The following is an 18,609-nucleotide window of genomic DNA, read 5'->3' on the forward strand; positions in this document are numbered from 1 at the left end:
GGTATTACAACAAAGTGGAAGCAACTGGGAACAATAGCAACTCAACCATCAAGTGGTAGGCCACGTAAAATTGCAGAGCGGGGTCAGTGCATGCTGAAGCGCACAGTGCGCAGAAGTCACCAACTGTCTGCAGAGTTAATAGCTAAAGACCTCCAAACTTCATGTGGCCTTCAGATTAGCACAACAACAGTGCATAGAGAGCTTCATGGAATGGGTTTCCAAGCCTTATATCACCAAGTGCAGTGCAAAGCATTGGGTGCAGTGGTGTAAAGCACGCCGCCACTGGACTCTAGAGCAATGGAGACATGTTCTGTGGAGTGACAAATCAAGCTTCTCTGTCTGGTAATCTGTTGCATGTGTCTGGGTTTGGCGGTTGCCTGGAGAAAGGTACTTGTTTGACTGCATAGTGCCAAGTGTAAAGTTTGGTGGAGGGGGATTATGGTGTGGGGTTGTGTTTCAGGGGTTGGGTTTGGCCCCCTAGTTCCAGTGAAGAGAACTCTTAAAGCATCAGCATACCAAGAAATTTTGGACAATTTCATGCTCCAACTTTGTGGAAACAGTTTGGGAACTGCGAACCAGGCCTTCTTGTCCGACATCAGTGCCTGACCTCACAAATGTGCTTCTGGAAGAATGGTCAAACCTTCCCATAGACACCCTCCTAAACCTTGTGGATGGCCTTCCCAGAAGAGTTGAAGCTGTTATAGCTGCAAAGGGCGGGGCCAATTCAATATTGAACCCTACGGACTAAGACTGGGATGCCATTAAACTTCATGTGCGTGTAAACTTTTGGGAATATAGTGTATCTGATGCTAGGTCTGCATTCCTCTACATATGGGCAATATTATCGCAGTATAGAAGACTCCTCTATATAAGGAAATTTCCAGATAAGCTGTTCTATGACATTCCTACTATACTAAAAGTTCCAGGCTCAGTTCTAACTGAGCCTCTCCAGTCCTGGAGTTTGGAAGTTTTCCTGTGTTTTCTTCAAGAACCGACCCATGTCCTGGTAGGTCATTTCACTCTTGACCAGGCATGTGTGGGACCTTTTGAGTCATGTTAGATTGAAAACATATAGGTGGGTTTAATGTCATTGATTTTTGTTACCTGTACGGCACTATGGTATATGTGTGGAGAGTTGGGAGGGGTGTTGGGAAACCATATGTAAAGGATCCTGAAATGTTCTTTTCATCCTGTTTATCTACCCTGCAGAACCAGTATAAATCGGACCTGAAGTGGATGAGGGGAGTTGGCTGGATCACTGAGGGGTCGCTTGATGTGCTACAGGCAAAGAAAGCAGCCGAGCTCATCAGTGAGGTGAGAAACCAAAAATATCTCCACCACTAAGATTGCTGCTGCCACCCTATCAATATTCTCCTCCATCACTACCTTCTGTAGTTCTGCCATTAGTATTATGATCAGTATTGGTTCTGTCACAAAAACCAACATCACCACCTACATCAGCATTGCTAGGATGACCATCTCTAAGACTGCTGATACTTTGGCAGCTGCTATCAGTTTTACTTCTACCATGGTTGTTGATATAGGAAGGACTATAACGACTGCAGCTACTGCCGCCAGTACTACCACAGCCACCAGTAAAGGATATCTGTAAGGAATGTGATATCTGATATGTATGATAGCTAAAGCTTCCATTCAGCATCTGAATTTGGAGCTTGGCTGCATTAAAGGGGACCTGTCAGGTTGGCCCTTACGAATCACAGCCAAAGTCCTCGGCCAGCATTGGAAACTGGCTTTGCGCAACTCATGGAAGAGCGACTCCAGGCAGAGAACATTGCATGCTGTTGCAGAGACATTTCTATCCTGGAATGGCACCATTTCTGTATGCTCTCATTGACCATATCTGGCCATATATAAATCCTGTATAATAATATTAGGTCAATGATATGATAAGCAACCCTGTCCTTTGGTTACATATTAAACCTTTCCAAAACCGAGCGACTAGTTTTCCCCCCAGCCCGTGCCCCCCCCCCATCCTTTCCATCACGACTAATAACGCTACCATCAGTCCCACCCCACAAGCCAAGGTCCTTGGTGTCACTCTAGACTACAATCTGTCCTTCCAACCCCATGTCCAATCGCTGGCAAATTCATGCAGGCTCCACCTCCGCAACATCTCCAAAATACATCCGTTCCTAACCCCAGACACTACTAAACTACTCATTCACTCCCTTATTATCTCACGCCTGGACTACTGCAACTCCCTTCTCACCGGCCTACCTCATTACAGACTATCCCCGCTTCAGTCTATCCTAAACTCAGCGGCCAGACTCATCCACCTTACCAACCGCTCCGTATCTGCCACCCCCCTCTGTCATTCCCTCCATTTCCGATTGCCCAACGCATAAAATTCAAACTACTAACATTGACGTGCAAAGCTATTCATAATACTGCCCCAAACTACCTCACCGACCTGATACCCAAATACCACCCAACACGTACTCTTCACTCCTCACAAGACCTCCTACTCTCTAGCTCCTTAGTCTTCTTCTCCCATGCCCGACTCCAGGACTTCTCAAGGACTTCCCCCATCCTCTGCAACTCACTACCCCAATCCATCAGACTGTCACCTACCCTCCTCACCTTTAAGCGCACCCTGAAAACAAATCTCTTCAGGGAAGCCTACCCCACACTCACCTAACAGCTGATCTCCTCCACTCCTCATACCACTCCATCCCCCACAGCCACTTCCTCCTGTACCATTACCCCCTCCCTCCTAGATTGTAAGCTCCAAAGAGCAGGGCCCTCGAACCCCTCGTGTATTGTTACTGTATTGTCTCATGTTCTGTCCCCCACTACAATGTACAGCGCTGAGCAAACTTTTTGGCGCTATATAAATACTGTATAATAAAAAAATAATAACATATGGCTGCGGGGCGGGGAAATGCTCATTTGGCAGGATGACAGCTTGTTTCTGTGTTCAGTCCGAACCTAAGTTCTGACCAAACCCATGCTCTTCCATACTTTAGACCAAAAACCTAATTGTAACACAAGTCTAACTGTGTCCATGTTCCACAACAAGGCAGTCCAAGCATACAAAGAACAACAATTTGTTCTAGTTGCAGCTTTCTGCAATGTCATTCTAGCAAGCAAACCTGGTAATAAATCAAGAACCTAACATTAGCATATAAGCACTTACTAATGTAAATGAATCATTGGAAAATTAAACTGATAATAATTTTTCTTTATCATGTCACAAGCCATACCTGATACATACTGTATAATAGCATCTAAATTTCTGTTGGCACTAGAACTGCCACCAGTTCTACCACCACCACCACCACCTCCACCTCAATAATATATTCTACCACCATCTCCACCATACCTGCTGCCTCCACCACCACTATCTCCTCAACACTGCCATCTCCTAGATTGTAAGCGCGAAAGAGCAGGGCCCTCGATCCCCTCATGTTTTCCATTGTATTGGTATTGTTCTGTCACATGTTCTGTCCCCCTTTGTAATGTACAGCGCTGAGCGAACTATTGGTGCTTTATAAATACTGTATAATAATAATAATTTCAAGATCTGAGGCTAATTTAATGCAGATATGGCACTAGGAGAGTTTAGTCACCACCTTAATCAGCCACAGAATCTGTGTAATTAATATGTGTTCGGTTTTAAAGGGATGAGGTGACAACCCTACTACCACTCCCGCAACTTATTACTACCGATGTTTATTTCACTGCCACCCCCACCTCTGCTGGGGTTACAAGTACCATAGTAGCCAGAATTCTATCACCAACCACAACACATAAAGAGACTACAGAGCTAAATTTTTTCCTAGCAAGGAAAATATCTGAACAGTCTTTTTTTGTGCGTGAAAGAGATATTGGGCTTGTAGAATTCCAGTATACGTATGATATCAATAAATTTTCCCATGTGCATATATACACATCAATGGGACGCACACAGCAATAAAAAAAACGTGCCCTTTATACTTTACTACTACTTAAAACAAACAAACCCCCAAAACATTTGAACTTGGTCAGCATGGGCTATACATACTGCTTGCTTCGATAATTGTCTTCTGTGAATAGGCCCCAGTGACTCTGTATTTTATGTTTCCCATTATCTTGCATTGTACAGAAGTCATACAGGCAGCTGCCATCGGCGCTGAAGTTCACCAGCATCCAGGATACACCAGAGATGATTCAAGCCCGGACCAGCTACAATCAGGCAGTGGATGTAAGTCTGGAACTTGGCCATTCAGTTAGAAATTCTTCATGTGTCTTTCCTAAATGTTACTTGTGTACATCCCATGGCTCCCAGATGTGTCAGTAGGAAAAAGACTTTGGGGCAGGGGCAGACTGACAACTCATGGGGCCCCCGGGCAATAGGGGATCATGGGCCCCTGTGTCCTTGCCCAAACTCAAAAAAGCCTATGAAAAAGATACCAGGGGCATCTCATGGGGCCCCCTACTGACCCCAGGCCCTCAGGCAGTGCCCGAGTTTCCAAATGATCAGTCCGTCCCTGCTTCAGGGACAACTGTCCACTCCAAGGAACAGAGAACTCAGGGGGCTGCACACCACATTTAGGGAAAACGGAAGTATTTGTGAGTTTGAAGTCTGAATGGGCCCTAGGATACTGAAGTTAATGAAGAGACAAGAACAGGTCTAGGACAGATGAAAGGAGCTTATGACCCTTAGGACCCATTCAGATCTTGGTGTCTTGTTGCAGTGTTGCACACAAGATACCACAAGGGTTGTTGCGCATAATGTTTGTGCGTGAATGAATGAGTTGGCAACGCATCAGTAGAAAAAAAAAACACAGACAAGCACCATTTTTGGCAACACAACATAAGCTTACCCCAAGCCATGGTAGTGTGTTATCACACACTGTAGTGCATTGGCCTCCATGTGCATTGGAGTTGTGTTGCCTTAGTGTATTGGCATGCTATTCAAAATTAGTATCACGGCAATGCGCTAAAACACGTAACATGCATTACTGTAGCGTGTGAGTTACCACAATGTACCACGGATAAAAAAGTTTGTTTCAACCCTCAATGGCTAATACTTGAGCCCTAAAAAAATCACCAAAACATCTTAAAGTGTTACTAAACCCTCAACCGTAACATCAGTCTGTATTTGCAGAAAAGCACGTCTGTTATACTCACTGTGGAACCTAAGTGTTTAATCCCCTGCATTGTGTGAAAAGGCTGTTTGATCCTGTCTTATCTGATCTCACCCTTCTTCTACTGTCCCTAATTAATCTGCTGATAGAACAGAGCCTTGGGGGCAAACTGCACATGATCAGTTTGGTGTGCATTGCTAGAGAGTTTTTTTTTTTGTAGAGTGCATGTGATCAGTACAGGGCCAATCAGCACTATCCAGACAGAGGGTCAGGGGTCATGTGCCCTCTTAGGACAATCAGGGGAGAATGAAAATTCTTACAAGCTTTAACCAGTGCTCTGCTGGACACTGATATAAGTCACTGCTGTATACTGCTGATGAGAAAATGTATTTAGCAGTTTATATTTAATAAAATAATTTCATTTCCATGTGCTGTGTACTGTGGGAGACCAGATATAGTGAATGCAGGGTCCGGGGAGACCAGATATAGTGAATGCAGGGTCTGGGAAGACCAGATATAGTGAATGCAGGGTCCGGGGAGACCAGATATAGTGAATGCAGGGTCCGGGGAGACCAGATATAGTGAATGCAGGGTCTGGGAAGACCAGATAAAGTGAATGCAGGGTCCGGGGAGACCAGATATAGTGAATGCAGGGTCCGGGGAGACCAGATATAGTGAATGCAGGGTCCGGGGGAAACCAGATATAGTGAATGCAGGGTCCTGGGTATAGTAACACTTTAATTTATCCTTTCCCATTGAGTCCAATTCATTTAATCAAAATTGTGATTGCAATGTGATTTCCCCATAATGCTCCAATTTTGCTCCCAGTAGCTCTTCCTCAATAATAACTGTGTATTTTATATGATTTCTATTTCCACAGAGCAAATACAAAGAGCAGGGGGAGAACATCAAGCACAGATATACCTCCACTGCTGAGCTTCCTGAACTTCTGCAAGCAAAACTCAATGCTCTGAACATTAGCGAGGCAAGTTCCTCACTCTGGTGGGAATATAGGCCAGGGTGGTAATATTTCAGGACCGGTATGGCAGGTTGGCCCTTAAATAACTTTCATTTTACCTTTGTAGCACCCCCTGACCCGCTAAGGCATATGAGGAACCTCGGAGGAAAGGCAGGTTGACCTAAATTCACCCCAGCAGTATCGGAGCAATGTAAACAGAAGAGAGCCACTCACTTTTCTGAGCAAACAAGAAAAGACGGTTAGGGCACATAACATACTTCTGGAAGAGAGGGTTATGGCACCCATGGACATGGTAGACCCCAGAAGCTGGGTAAATGGTTTCACAGTCTTCACAGATAGAGAACCTTTAAGCCTACCTGGCATTATGTGAATTCAGCTCCTGGCTGTAAGATACTGGATGGTTGAGCCTCTGGCTCCCCTGGAAGAGATCTCCACACTTTAGCTGAGACCGAATGTCTGAGTAGCTTTTCCAGACTCTATTTATGTTGAAGTTCCTCCATGGTGCAACAATCCCCCTTGCTGAACATTATAGGACTCAAATCCAGCCCACTGTCTGATCACGTTTGACTTCTTCTGACAGCTGGTCCAAGAGGATCAGGTATATACCTGCATCCATTCCCTGCCAGGAGGACTGACTAACTCCACAAGGTCACTCCAGAATATCAATACGTTCTCCCTGCCTGCCCCACTGGCAATATATCTTGCTGGCCAACCACAAGGAGGTTTAAAGTGATTCTATCAGCTGAAGATTTTTTACCTTCATGCATTCTATGCATGAAGGTAAAAAACCTTCAGTATTGCACTCTTCCCCAGCCCCCCCCCAATGCTTACCTGAGCCCAATCTCAATCCAGCTCTGTGCAGGAGAACAGAGGCTCTCTCAGCTCTCTCTCTCCCCATTGGCTCAGAGACAGGAGTGGCAGCTGCTGTCAGTCTCAGTCAGGGAGCAGGGGGCAGGACCTGAGCCCTGTTCTGTATGTCTTATGGAAAGCTGAACTCTCAATCAGGCTTAGGCTGATTGCAGCCTACCAACACTAAATTTAAGTAGTCACTGCTGCTCAGGGCAGGATGGCTAACACCTTTTGTTAGTGTGGAGTAGACTTTTCTCAAATGTTAGTCAGGAAGAAGGGACCTATTCTGATTTCCAACATTTTAATACTCTCAAGCTCACCATGTACATTACAATCTGATTGCATAATATACATACAATCTCCTTCAGAGTTACCAAAACTGTTAGCAGGATTTACCTAGACTATCCGGGCAATGTGTATCCAAGCATAGACATCTACGACATAGCTGTTGGTGGATCAAAAGTTCATTGTAAGTCAGAATGTGATGAGTGTTTGGTGAGTTTTAGCTGCATATAATATGTATAGCTGAAAGTTGTGCAGCATGTCAGGGCCCCTTATGTAGAGTGTGGCCTTAGAGGAATCTGTGAGAGTTGCAACATTTGGACATAGTAGCAGTGCTAGGGTTGGTGTCACCTGGCGTGGTGTCACCCCTCCAATAATTTTATAATTGCCCCACAACACCACCTCCCATTATTATTACCTCATACATTCTCCTCTGTTACATATACCGGTAATCTCCGTGCAATAATCCCTCAATTATGATTACTCTGAAACCTCCCCACCTCCATTATAAACTCCCTGGAACCCCCCCCCCCCACATTATAATTACCCTAGAGTATTTCCCCCATTACAATTACAGACCCCCCCAACATAAATCTCCCACTCCACTACTATAACTTACCCATGGTACTTCCCTCTGCCCCCGTGACATTAAAATGACCCTGTAATCCCCTCCATCACATTTCCCCGACTTGTTAAAATTGCCCCACAACAACTCCCCCCACCCCCATTATAACACCTCACATAGCCCCCTAATCTGTTATATATAATTCCCATGCCCCCTTCCATTATATTTACACTCCCGCACACAATTATAATTCCCCTGCAGCCCCCCTCCCCTTTAATTATAATTTCTCTGCAGCCCCCCCCCCTTTCAATTATAATTCTCCTGCAAGCCTACCTTCAATTAAATTACCCTTCCCCCACAATTATAATTTCACTGTAACCCCCTTCATTTATAATAACCCTCCGCTACAGAATTATAATTCCCCAGCAGCCCCCTTCCTTTCAATTATAATTCTCCTGCAGACCTACCTTCAATTAAATTACCCTTCCCCCACAATTATAATTTCCCTGTAGCCCCCCTTCAATTATAATTACCCTCCCCTACACAATTATAATTCCCCAGCAGCCCCCCCCCCCTTCAATTATAATTCTCCTGCAGACCTACCTTCAATTAAATTACCCTCCCCTACACAATTATAATACTTCAGCAGCCCCACCCCCTTTCAATTATAATTCTCCTGCAGATCCCCCTTCGAATAAATTACCCTTCCCCCACAATTATAATTTCCCTGCGGCGCCCCTTCAATTATAACTACCCTCCTTTACTCAATTAGAATTTCCCTGCATCCCCCTCCCACAGGAGGGTCTCTCACCTCTCACTCTGCCGCCATCACTCTGTCCAGGTCTGGCTAGTAGACAACTTCTCATTACCAGGACAACTGGGGAGCGCGCGTCACATGATGAGGTCAAGGAGGAGGAGTGAGCCAGACTTGTCCTGCAATGTGGGGGGAGGGGAGGTGGGGTGGGCAGAGAACCAACCATTCATGTCTGTCCCTCCTCCGGTATTTTCACCTCAATCCTGTCATAGCTTAGAATATACCTTCATAATGTGAAGTGAAATGCTGTGCTACATGAAACAATGGCACAAACCATTATATAACCAAAAAACAAATATATATAAATATATAATAGAAGAAAAAATTGAAAAAATATTAATATTGAAATAATAATAATAAAAAAAATAAATATATATATATATATATATATATATATATATATATATATATATAAAAACCACACAAACAAATAAAAAATAAAGAATATTTTTAAGTATGAATCAAACAAAAGTCATTAAAAAAATCAAGTTCAATCAATAAAGTGTTCATTAAGTGAAACCTCCTTTCGATAACGAAAAATATGTGCATATGTCATCAATTCCCGTGCAGAGACATCCTCCACCATATATCTGCTCACCTCACGCAGTGTGACCTCACAGTATACAATGTTATGGTCTAACTGCACTTTTGGTCCCATATGGACTCAGAAGATCAGCTTGCTGAATGAAAGACTCCAAAGTAAGCTCTCTCCTGATGAGCGTCTTTGTATCAGCCGTATTCCTCATTAAAGAGAACTCGACATAGTGCTTTATCCTTTTAAACTTTTATTCATCAATTAAAACATATGAAATATTCTCATGTTCCGGAGGTGTATTTTGGAGGGTATCCTTGATAAGTCACGTGACTAGCGATGAAACGCGTCGGAGAGGAGGGTGCGGATGATGTCATGACATTGCCATTCATGGGGATAACAGCTTGTAGTACTCTACAAACGGCTCTTGGAATGACATTACAGCAGACAATAGCGTTCATTAAGTGGCCTGTGCTTTGCCTTGTATTATATTACGGATGGTGTCTGTTTTGAGCTTGTACAGGACTCTGCTGCTGAGATGATACTGCCATCTAGTGTTTAATCAGTACATCACGGGATCTTCATCATACCTGGTGCACAATACACCTCCGGAACGTGAGAATATTTCATAGGTTTTAATAGATGAATAAACGTTTATAAGGATAAAGCACTATGTCGAGTTCTTTTTAATGAGGAATACGGCTGATACAAAGATGCTCATCAGGAGGGAGCTTACTTTGGAGTCTTCCTTCAGCAATCTTCTGAGTCCATATGGGACCAAAAGTGCAGTTAGACCGTAACATTGTATACTGTGAGGTCACACTGCGTGAGGTGAGCAGATATATGGTGGAGGATGTCTTTGCACGGGAATTGATGACAGATGCACATATTTTTCGTTATCCAAAGGAGGGTTCACTGAATGAACACTTTATTGATCTTCATTTTTTTGAATGACCTTTGTTTGATTCATACTTAAAAATATTCTTTATTTTTTGTGTGGTTTTTGTTTTTTTATATATACACTTTATATATATATATATATATATATATTGATTTATTTATTTATCTATTGTGTGTGTGTGTATATTTATTTCAATATTAATATTTTTTCTACTATTTTTTTCTTCTAATATATATTTATTTCTTCACTTTGTTTTTTAATTATATAATGGTTTGTGCCATTGATTCATGTAGCGCAGCATTTTTTCACTTCACATTATGATTGTATAATTTGCCCCACAGAGACATGGGGTGTGTACACTAGCGGCTACAGCATTTAATTGTAATTTTTGTTTTTATTTCACCATAGTTAGCGCTTGAGTTATTCAATTTATTCTAGAATATACCTTCTTGATGGTGTCACCCCTTTGACAGGTGCCACCCATGTATGGTCTCCCCCCACCCTCACAGAGTGACACCACTGTTTGGACATACAGAGCAATTAAAGTAAACCTCAAAGCTAAAATAAAATCTGCTTATATTTTGCCTGCCCCACCCCCACCCCCATCCATATGCTAATGTAATTAAAAAAAAAATTATGTTTTTATTACACACTTTATTTAAGTACTCTGAGCTTACCTATGCAATTCAGGCAGATCATGGTTGATGGGAAGGGCTGGCAGGGCACATTTATAAATGCCCCCCCCAATGAAAAAAAGCAGAACTGTACTCTTTGACCACTAGCATGTCACAAATTGAGGTTCAGCAGAAGCTGCGGTCGTATCGCACAGGACCCCAATTCTTCCAGATCTTTTCTAAAGCATACAATGTCCTGAGGTGCCCTACCCATAATAGATATGGCTGCAAAACCATGCTAGGTGAACTCGCCCTCTCGTCCCCAATGGCCAACATAAGTGTTGAACCAAGGATAGGGTTAACAGAACCACAAATTGTCTATGGCAGCTCCCATGGTCCTATATTGGCGGGTCCTCTTTAAGCCCCACTAATTTTTTCAGCGGCAGAAGGACCGCAGAGCGAATACACATTTAATTACATCAAACTGTTTATTTCTCCATCAGACACGCTACAAGGAGTCATGGGGCCGTCTGAGGGATGGAGGATACAAGCTGAAGCTGGATGCAATCCCCTTCCAGGCTGCAAAGGCATCTGGGGAAATAATTAGTGAAGTGAGTTCTCTTCATACATTATGTATCCCAGGGTGAGATAATACGCAATCTCCAGACTCACTATACTGTATATCATTTAATCTAAACAAGCAAAAAAAAATCCTTCTAGGTCTGCTCTTGGCTGTGGAAGAATTTACTCACCTGCTTCTGTTCTGTAGATGCTGAGACAGGCTATTCTACTACTGAGATGCTGAGTGGGTGGGTCTGCCTTTACTGAGATCACATGATCAGTCCTGGTGGGTGCATCCCCGGCATCACTGTAAATGTGCAAAACCTTCCTGAAAGATTGCAATAATGCCGATAATTGGGGCTGACTACTGGAAAAGGGGCAATCAGAGGAGCAGGGGGACGAGGATTCTGGGAAGTATTGAGGCTTCTGGATAATTGCTGGCAGCTCCTTCTGAAAAACGAAAATACCTCCCTGGCTGTTAATTTCACCAAGTGTCTTCAGTACCACAAGGAAAAATAATTTGAACTTTAGTTAAAAAATATTTTTTGCTCCATTCACACTTGTGCGACTTGCCGTGCGAATTTATGTGTCCAAAGCTGCACCACAAGTCGCACAAGTGTGGATGGAGTGTAAAATATTTGTAACTACTTAAAATTCAGATTTCTTTTCCTTGTAGCATTAACATTTCATCTATTTCAGCAGAAGCCGTTCAAACCTATGCAAATTAAAGTCGCAGTGACTTTAAAAAGTTCCCTACACTACTTTGATGTGACTTTCATGCGACTTCAGTGCCATAGACTGCAATGCAAACTCTCAAAAGTCGCATTAAAGTCACATCTTAAAGTAATATTAAAGGCAATTCTTTTTTAACTCCTTGGCGCCGGCGCCTCCCAGCCCTTTAAGGGTTCCAGAACCCGGGAGGCGGGGTGGGATTTTAAGGTCATGTGACCGCCGTGATTCACCGTCACGGCGGTCACATGATCTTAAAAGGTCCAGATCGAAAGAGGAGATGGGGACCTTTTCGTGAGTACCGGACATGCGTGCTGGAAGTGCGCAGGGCGCGCACTTTCAGGACATATGTTTTTGTTAATTGCACGCAAATGTGCGGCCGCTCGGCGTCAAGGCTTAGACGTTGGGAGGCCACATATTTGCGTGCGCTGGTGTGAAGAGGTTAAACAAACATGTCTATACCAGGGGCGGACTGAGATCTCATGGGGCCCCTGGGCAATAGGGGATCATGGGGCCCAAACTCAAAAAAGCCTATGAAAAAGGTACCAGGGGCATCTCATGGGGCCCCCTACTGACCCTGGGCCCTCGGGCAGTGCCCGAGTTTCCAAATGGTCAGTCCGCCCCTGGTCTATACTTACCTGCTCTGTGTAGTGGTTTTGCACAGAGCAGCCCTGATCCTCCTCTTCTTGGCACCCCCTCCCTCCTGCCAGGTGCCCCCCAGAGCAAGCAGCTTGCTATGGGGGCACCCAAAAAAGGCTTGCTCCTGAACCGCTGCTCTGTGTGTCCATTCACATACAAAGCAAAGGCTCAACCCAGCATCATCTCTCCTCATTGGCTCATTGACTGTGATTGACAGCAACATGAGCCAATGGTTTCTGTCTCAATCAATAAGGAGGGAGAGTCCCTGGAGAGCTGAGGCTCTGGTGCACATCGTTGGATCTTGATGGAAGCGGCTGCTGCACACAGAAGGTTTCTTACCTTCATGCATAGAATACATGCTGGTATAAAACCTTGAGCCTTCACAACCACTTTAATGTTATCAATGCGACAGTGAAAGCCAAAGTCAACAGCCAGAGCTGCATCCAAGCCCACCCATCCAAAGTTGCATCAAAGGTACATGAAAGATGCAATGTGAAGTCACAATGGAAATCGCACATCTTTAGAGTCGCACAAGTGTGAATGGAGCCTTAAAGGAGGTTGTCTAAATATATGTCAGTTGCCATTGCTAACCCAATTTTGAGGCTACAAGTTCCCAATAGGAGCGTCTATATTTAGTCCACAGCCAAATATAATTTTTAAACTGCCTAAAAGTTCAAGTTTATTTTCCTTGCAGCCAAGAGATAACTTTTTGGATTCCCCCTCTGCATGGATTGGCCTGCAGAGAGCTTGAGTTCAAATTACCACCATTCACTGCAAGATCTTTCCGCTCATCTACACTCACTGGCCTCTTTCTTAGGTACTGTAGTAGAGAACAAAAACAGAGCGCACCAACCTTGCGCATTACCTCAGTAAGCAATTAGTGGATTTATTGATTTAAGAGATATTCTCACAAAAGTATCAATATAACAGGCATATAGAATCCAAAAAATGAATCATAGGATAAAGAGACAAGTGTGAATCCCATCGAAAGGGGAGACTCTCGGGGTGAAGCTGACACGTTTCAAAGGTGGTTCCCTTCTTCATTAATAAACTCTTTATTAGGTACACCTGTTCAATTGCTTGCTAGCACAAATTGCTAATCAGCCAATCACCGGGCAGCAACTCAATACATTTAGGCATCTAGACGTGGTGAAGACTACTTGCTGAAGTTCAAACCGAGCATCAGAATAGGTAAGAAAGGGGATTTAAGTGACTTTGAACGTGGCATGGTTGTTGGTGCCAGACAGACTGGTCGGAGTATTTCAAAAACTGCTGATCTACTGGGATTTTTATGCACAACCATCTCTAGGGTTTACAGAGAATGGTCCAAAAAATAGAAAATATCCAGAGAGTGGCAGTTGTGTGGATGAAAATGTTGATGTAGGGGAGAAAGGCAGACTGGTCTGAGATGATAGAAAGGCAACAGTAACTCAAATAACAACTCGGTACAACCAAGGTATGCAGAATACATCTCGTAACGCACAATAGGTCTAACCTTGAAGCAGATGGGCTACAGCAGCAGAAGACCACACCGGATGCCACTCCTGTCAGCTAAGAACAGGAAACAGAGGCTAAAATTCGCACAGGCTCAACAAAAATTGGACAATAGAAGATTGGAAAAACATTGCCTGGTCTGATGAGTCTCAATTTCAGCTGCGATAGTTAGATGGTAGGGTCAGAATTTGGCGTAAACAACATGAAAGCATGGATCCATCCTGCCTTGTATCAACGGTTCAGGCTGGTGGTGTATTGGTGTGGGGGAGATTGGCACTAGCAAGGAGTACCTAATAAAGTGGCCAGTGAGTGTAGAAGCTGGCTTCTGCATTATGTGTTAACGAGGGGGAGGTCAGTGTGTTCACCACCACCAATATCTGTGCATAGCCTTTTCCAGGGTTTTGAGACCTTTGGCCATCTTTGGCCAGGCCAGAATGACTTAGCTTTCACGTGTCCATTCTAAAGAATATTGCGAACAGGCAGGTAAGTTTGTTATATTGCAGGAGACATACAGGTGAAACTCGAAAAATTAGAATATTGTGCAAAAGTTCATTTATTTCAGTAATGCAACTTAAAAGGTGAAACTAATATATGAGATAGACTCATTACATGCAAAGCAAGATAGTTCAAGCCGTGATTTGTCATCATTGTGATGATTATGGCTTACAGCTCATGAAAACCCCAAATCCACAATCTCAGAAAATGAGAATATTGTGAAAAGGTGCAATATTCTTGGCTCAAAGTGTCCCACTCTAATCAGATAATTAAGCCATAACACCTGCAAAGGGTTCCTGAGCCTTTAAATGGTCTCTGTCTGGTTCAGTAGGAATCACAATCATGGGAAAGACTGCTGACCTGACGGTTGTGCAGAAAACCATCATTGACACCCTCCATAAGGAGGGAAAGCCTCAAAAGGTAATTGCAAAAGAAGTTGGATGTTCGCAAAGTGCTGTATCAAAGCACATTAATAGAAAGTTATGTGGAAGGGAAAATTGTGGAAGAAAAAGGTGCACAAGCAGCAGGGATGACCGCAGCCGGGAGAGGATTGTCAGGAAAAGGCCATTTAAAAGTGTTGGGAACTTTCACAAGGAGTGGACTGAGGCTGGAGTCAGTGCATCAAGAGCCACCACACACAGATGGATCCTGGACATGGGCTTCAAATGTCGTATTCCTCTTGTCAAGCCGCTCCTGAACAACAAACAACGTCAGAAGCGTCTTACCTGGGCTAAAGAATAACAGACCTGGTCTGTTGCTCAGTGGTCCAAAGTCCTCTTTTCTGATGAGAGCAACTTTTGCATCTCATTTGGAAACCAAGGACCCAGAGTATGGAGGAAGAATGGAGAGGCCCAAGGACCCAGAGTATGGAGGAAGAATGGAGAGGCACACACTGCAAGATGCTTGAAGTCCAGTGTGAAGTTTCCACAGTCTGTGTTGATTTGGGGAGCCATGTCATCTGCTGGTGTTGGTCTACTGTGCTTCATTAAGTCCAGGGTCAACACAGCCGTCTACCAGGAGATTTTGGAGCACTTCATGCTTCCTTCCGCAGACGAGCTTTATGGGGATGCTGACTTCATTTTCCAGCAGGACTTGGCACCTGCCCACACTGCCAAAAGCACCAAAACCTGGTTCAATGACCGTGGGATTACTGTGCTTGATTGGCCAGCAAACTCGCCTGCCTTGAACCCCATAGAGAATCTATGGGGCATTGCCAAGAGAAAGATGAGAGACATGAGACCGAACAATGCAGAGGAGCTGAAGGCCGCTATTGAAGCATCCTGGTCTTCCATAACACCTCAGCAGTGCCACAGGCTGATAGCTTCCATGCCACGCCGCATTGAGGCACTAATTGCTGCAAAAGGGGCCCAAACCAAGTACTGAGTACATATGCATGCTTATACTTTTCAGAGGTCCGATATTGTTCTATGTACAATCCTTGTTTTATTGATTGTATGTAATATTCTCATTATCTGAGATTGTGGATTTGGGGTTTTCATGAGCTGTAAGCCATAATCATCACAATGATGACAAATCACGACTTGAACTATCTTGCTTTGCATATAATGAGTCTATCTCATATATTAGTTTCACCTTTTAAGTTGCATTACTGAAATAAATGAACTTTTGCACGATATTCTAATTTTTCAAGTTTCACCAGTATAACGTCTTCTGGATGTTTCTGCTTTAAGCCCTGATGAAGTCATTTATATGCCCCTGAAATAAGTTGGCTTCTTCATTTGATCTTCTATCAGACCTTATATTGGAATTAAATTGTTTCTGGACTATCAATTTGTGGTGTCTCAGATCCACTGTCCAACCATGAAGCAAGGATATGGTCCAGAGCCTTGGAGCTCTCACGGTTTATTTAATTGAAGGACGAGTTGTATATGGCTATACAGCAGAGGTCAGTACAATGCTAAACACCACCAGCCATGTGTGCAAATTCATTATGTGTCTCATTGTGAATATAATTAGCAGTTTCTTTATATAAAAGTTTTTTTGTTTTTTTTTAAGCACCATTTTTAAAAGCTCACTTTGGGAAACTAAAAAAGGAGCTCTTGTTGTGGGGCTGTGCCAGCACTGCGAGGGTTAATTTAGGTCTAGGGGACATAAAAAAGAGAATTCCCATGGCATTTTCTCCGCCATACTCCAGCGATGTAAGGTTCTGACATCATCATACAAAGACAGGGTCCATAACTCTGCATTGGACGTGATGATGTCAAAGGACAGTCCACCTCCGGAGTGTCATCTGCTGTGGGAACTGGGGATCAGGTAAGGTAACGAACAAAATCACTCCCCTAGACTAAAGAAGCAGTTAACCTTTGCAGTGCCAAGGAATGATATTTTTTAAGTTTCATGAGCTTTAAAAAAATGTAGTTACTAATCTATGTTCTGATTTGTGTTTTCAGTATAAATATAAGGCGGACTTTGAAAAGTCTAAAGGAAAAATGATTGGTCTTCGGAGATTGGAGGATGACTTGAACCTTTCACACTCTGTCCATACCTCTTCTCTGCTCAGTGAGGTAAGTCACCCTCCTCTCTGGCCACCTACCTACATCTTCTGCCTATTCAAGAAGGGGGGGGGAGGGTCAGAAGGACCTTTTGGTCAAGCCCATGTCTCAAAGGGTACCTCAGCTTTGCCAAGCTGCCTGTTTCTCCAACGTGAAGTAAATCCAAGGCAAAACAACGGGTTCTAATAATTATTGTTACCTGGAGAAGAGAATTGGCAACTGGCCACTCTGTCACTTAGCAATGCATTGTGGGGGTCACATGTTCCCCATACTCAAGTGCAATGTATATTACCCTTTACTCACTTTACAGACAGAGCACCTAGCACACTGGCATTTAGGTTAACCTATTTATTGCTCATAATGGGCTAACCACAGGTTCACTTCAAGGTGAATGGCAACACTATTTAGAAGCTGCAGTTATTTGCACATTGTCACAGCCAGGACAAAGGGTGGACAGGAGGGGAAGCTGCCCTGGGCACAGTGGTGTGGGGGGGGGGGGCATCCCCTCACCTCCCCTCACTTCCCCTCACCTCCCGCATACTACAGACTGGTGGCTGGAAACCAGTGGGCCAGAGCTTCATGTTTGTTCTAACAGCTACTCACTCACCACCTCTTCTGCCCATAACTGATGCACTAAGTTCTAGCTGCTAGAAGACAAGGGATTGACCATGCATTTGCCAACCATGGACAGCCAGATCAAGGAAACGTAGAATAATAATAAATGCTAATAAATAGGCAAAGGGTGGTACACCGATGATATATCATGCATTAGCAGCGAGATAGGGATAATATCCTTGCCTTGAGTGTTGGATGAGCCTGTCCTGGTACCACACAACGTGCCACTGTCCTGCTTCTTCTGTGATCGTTGGACTAATAGTGACCCCCACCTTGAGCTCTCTTCCTCTTCTGAGCCTGCGTACGTTTCCACTCCTCCTACCTACGTATCTGCTTCTAGAACACTCCCACTGAAAGCCTGATTTCAGATACCATATACCAACTCCATATCCGTATATAAAGATTTCACTAAGAAACTGACTTTAGGAGGAAGTCTGTGAACTGAATGCTTCCAGTATGATGTGGAGATTCAGCAGGACCATTTGGTCAAGGCTGTGTCTTAAAGGGTGCCTCAGCTCAGTCAAGGTGCCCTGGAATGGCTTCCTTCTGAAACCTCTGAATTGTGACTCCCCATCGTGTCCCTGCACAGGTTCAGTACAAGAAAGGCTTTGAGGAGAGCCGCTCTCAGTTCCACCTACCAATGGACATGGTGAATTTGGTGCACGCTAGGAAGGCTCAAGCTTTGGCCAGCGATCAGGATTACAGGCATCTGCTCCACCATTACACAGCGCTGTCCGATGACCTGCGGTTGCTGACTGCTAAGAGAGCCTACGAGCTGCAGAGTGAGGTACGTTTACAGCAACTATAATGAAACAAGAAGAGGGAAATATTAAATGTCTTTAATGCCTGCCTAGAGGTATCAGATGACTTAATTTTGAAGCAGATTTAGCATTTGCCAAAATTTTATCAAAATTTGACCTCTAATTTAATGTGTTGA

At 43.8% G+C, this 18,609-nt stretch overlaps 1 protein-coding gene across 1 annotated transcript in view; it reads left to right on the forward strand.

Moving 5' to 3' along the window:
• Nucleotides 1-18,609, forward strand: part of NRAP (nebulin related anchoring protein) — a 151,171-nt gene that overhangs the window by 87,140 nt on the left and 45,422 nt on the right. The window contains exons 25-30 of the mRNA XM_089653065.1: nt 1,210-1,314; nt 4,106-4,204; nt 5,971-6,075; nt 11,130-11,237; nt 16,956-17,069; nt 18,262-18,459. Coding sequence (XP_089509191.1) covers nt 1,210-1,314; nt 4,106-4,204; nt 5,971-6,075; nt 11,130-11,237; nt 16,956-17,069; nt 18,262-18,459 — 729 coding nt within the window. The remainder of the gene's footprint in view (nt 1-1,209; nt 1,315-4,105; nt 4,205-5,970; nt 6,076-11,129; nt 11,238-16,955; nt 17,070-18,261; nt 18,460-18,609) is intronic.

The sequence above is a fragment of the Staurois parvus genome, unplaced genomic scaffold, assembly GCF_062004578.1.
Source record: "Staurois parvus isolate SC_StPar_1 unplaced genomic scaffold, SC_StPar_1.0 ptg000697l, whole genome shotgun sequence".
Classification (NCBI taxonomy): Eukaryota; Metazoa; Chordata; class Amphibia; order Anura; family Ranidae; genus Staurois; species Staurois parvus.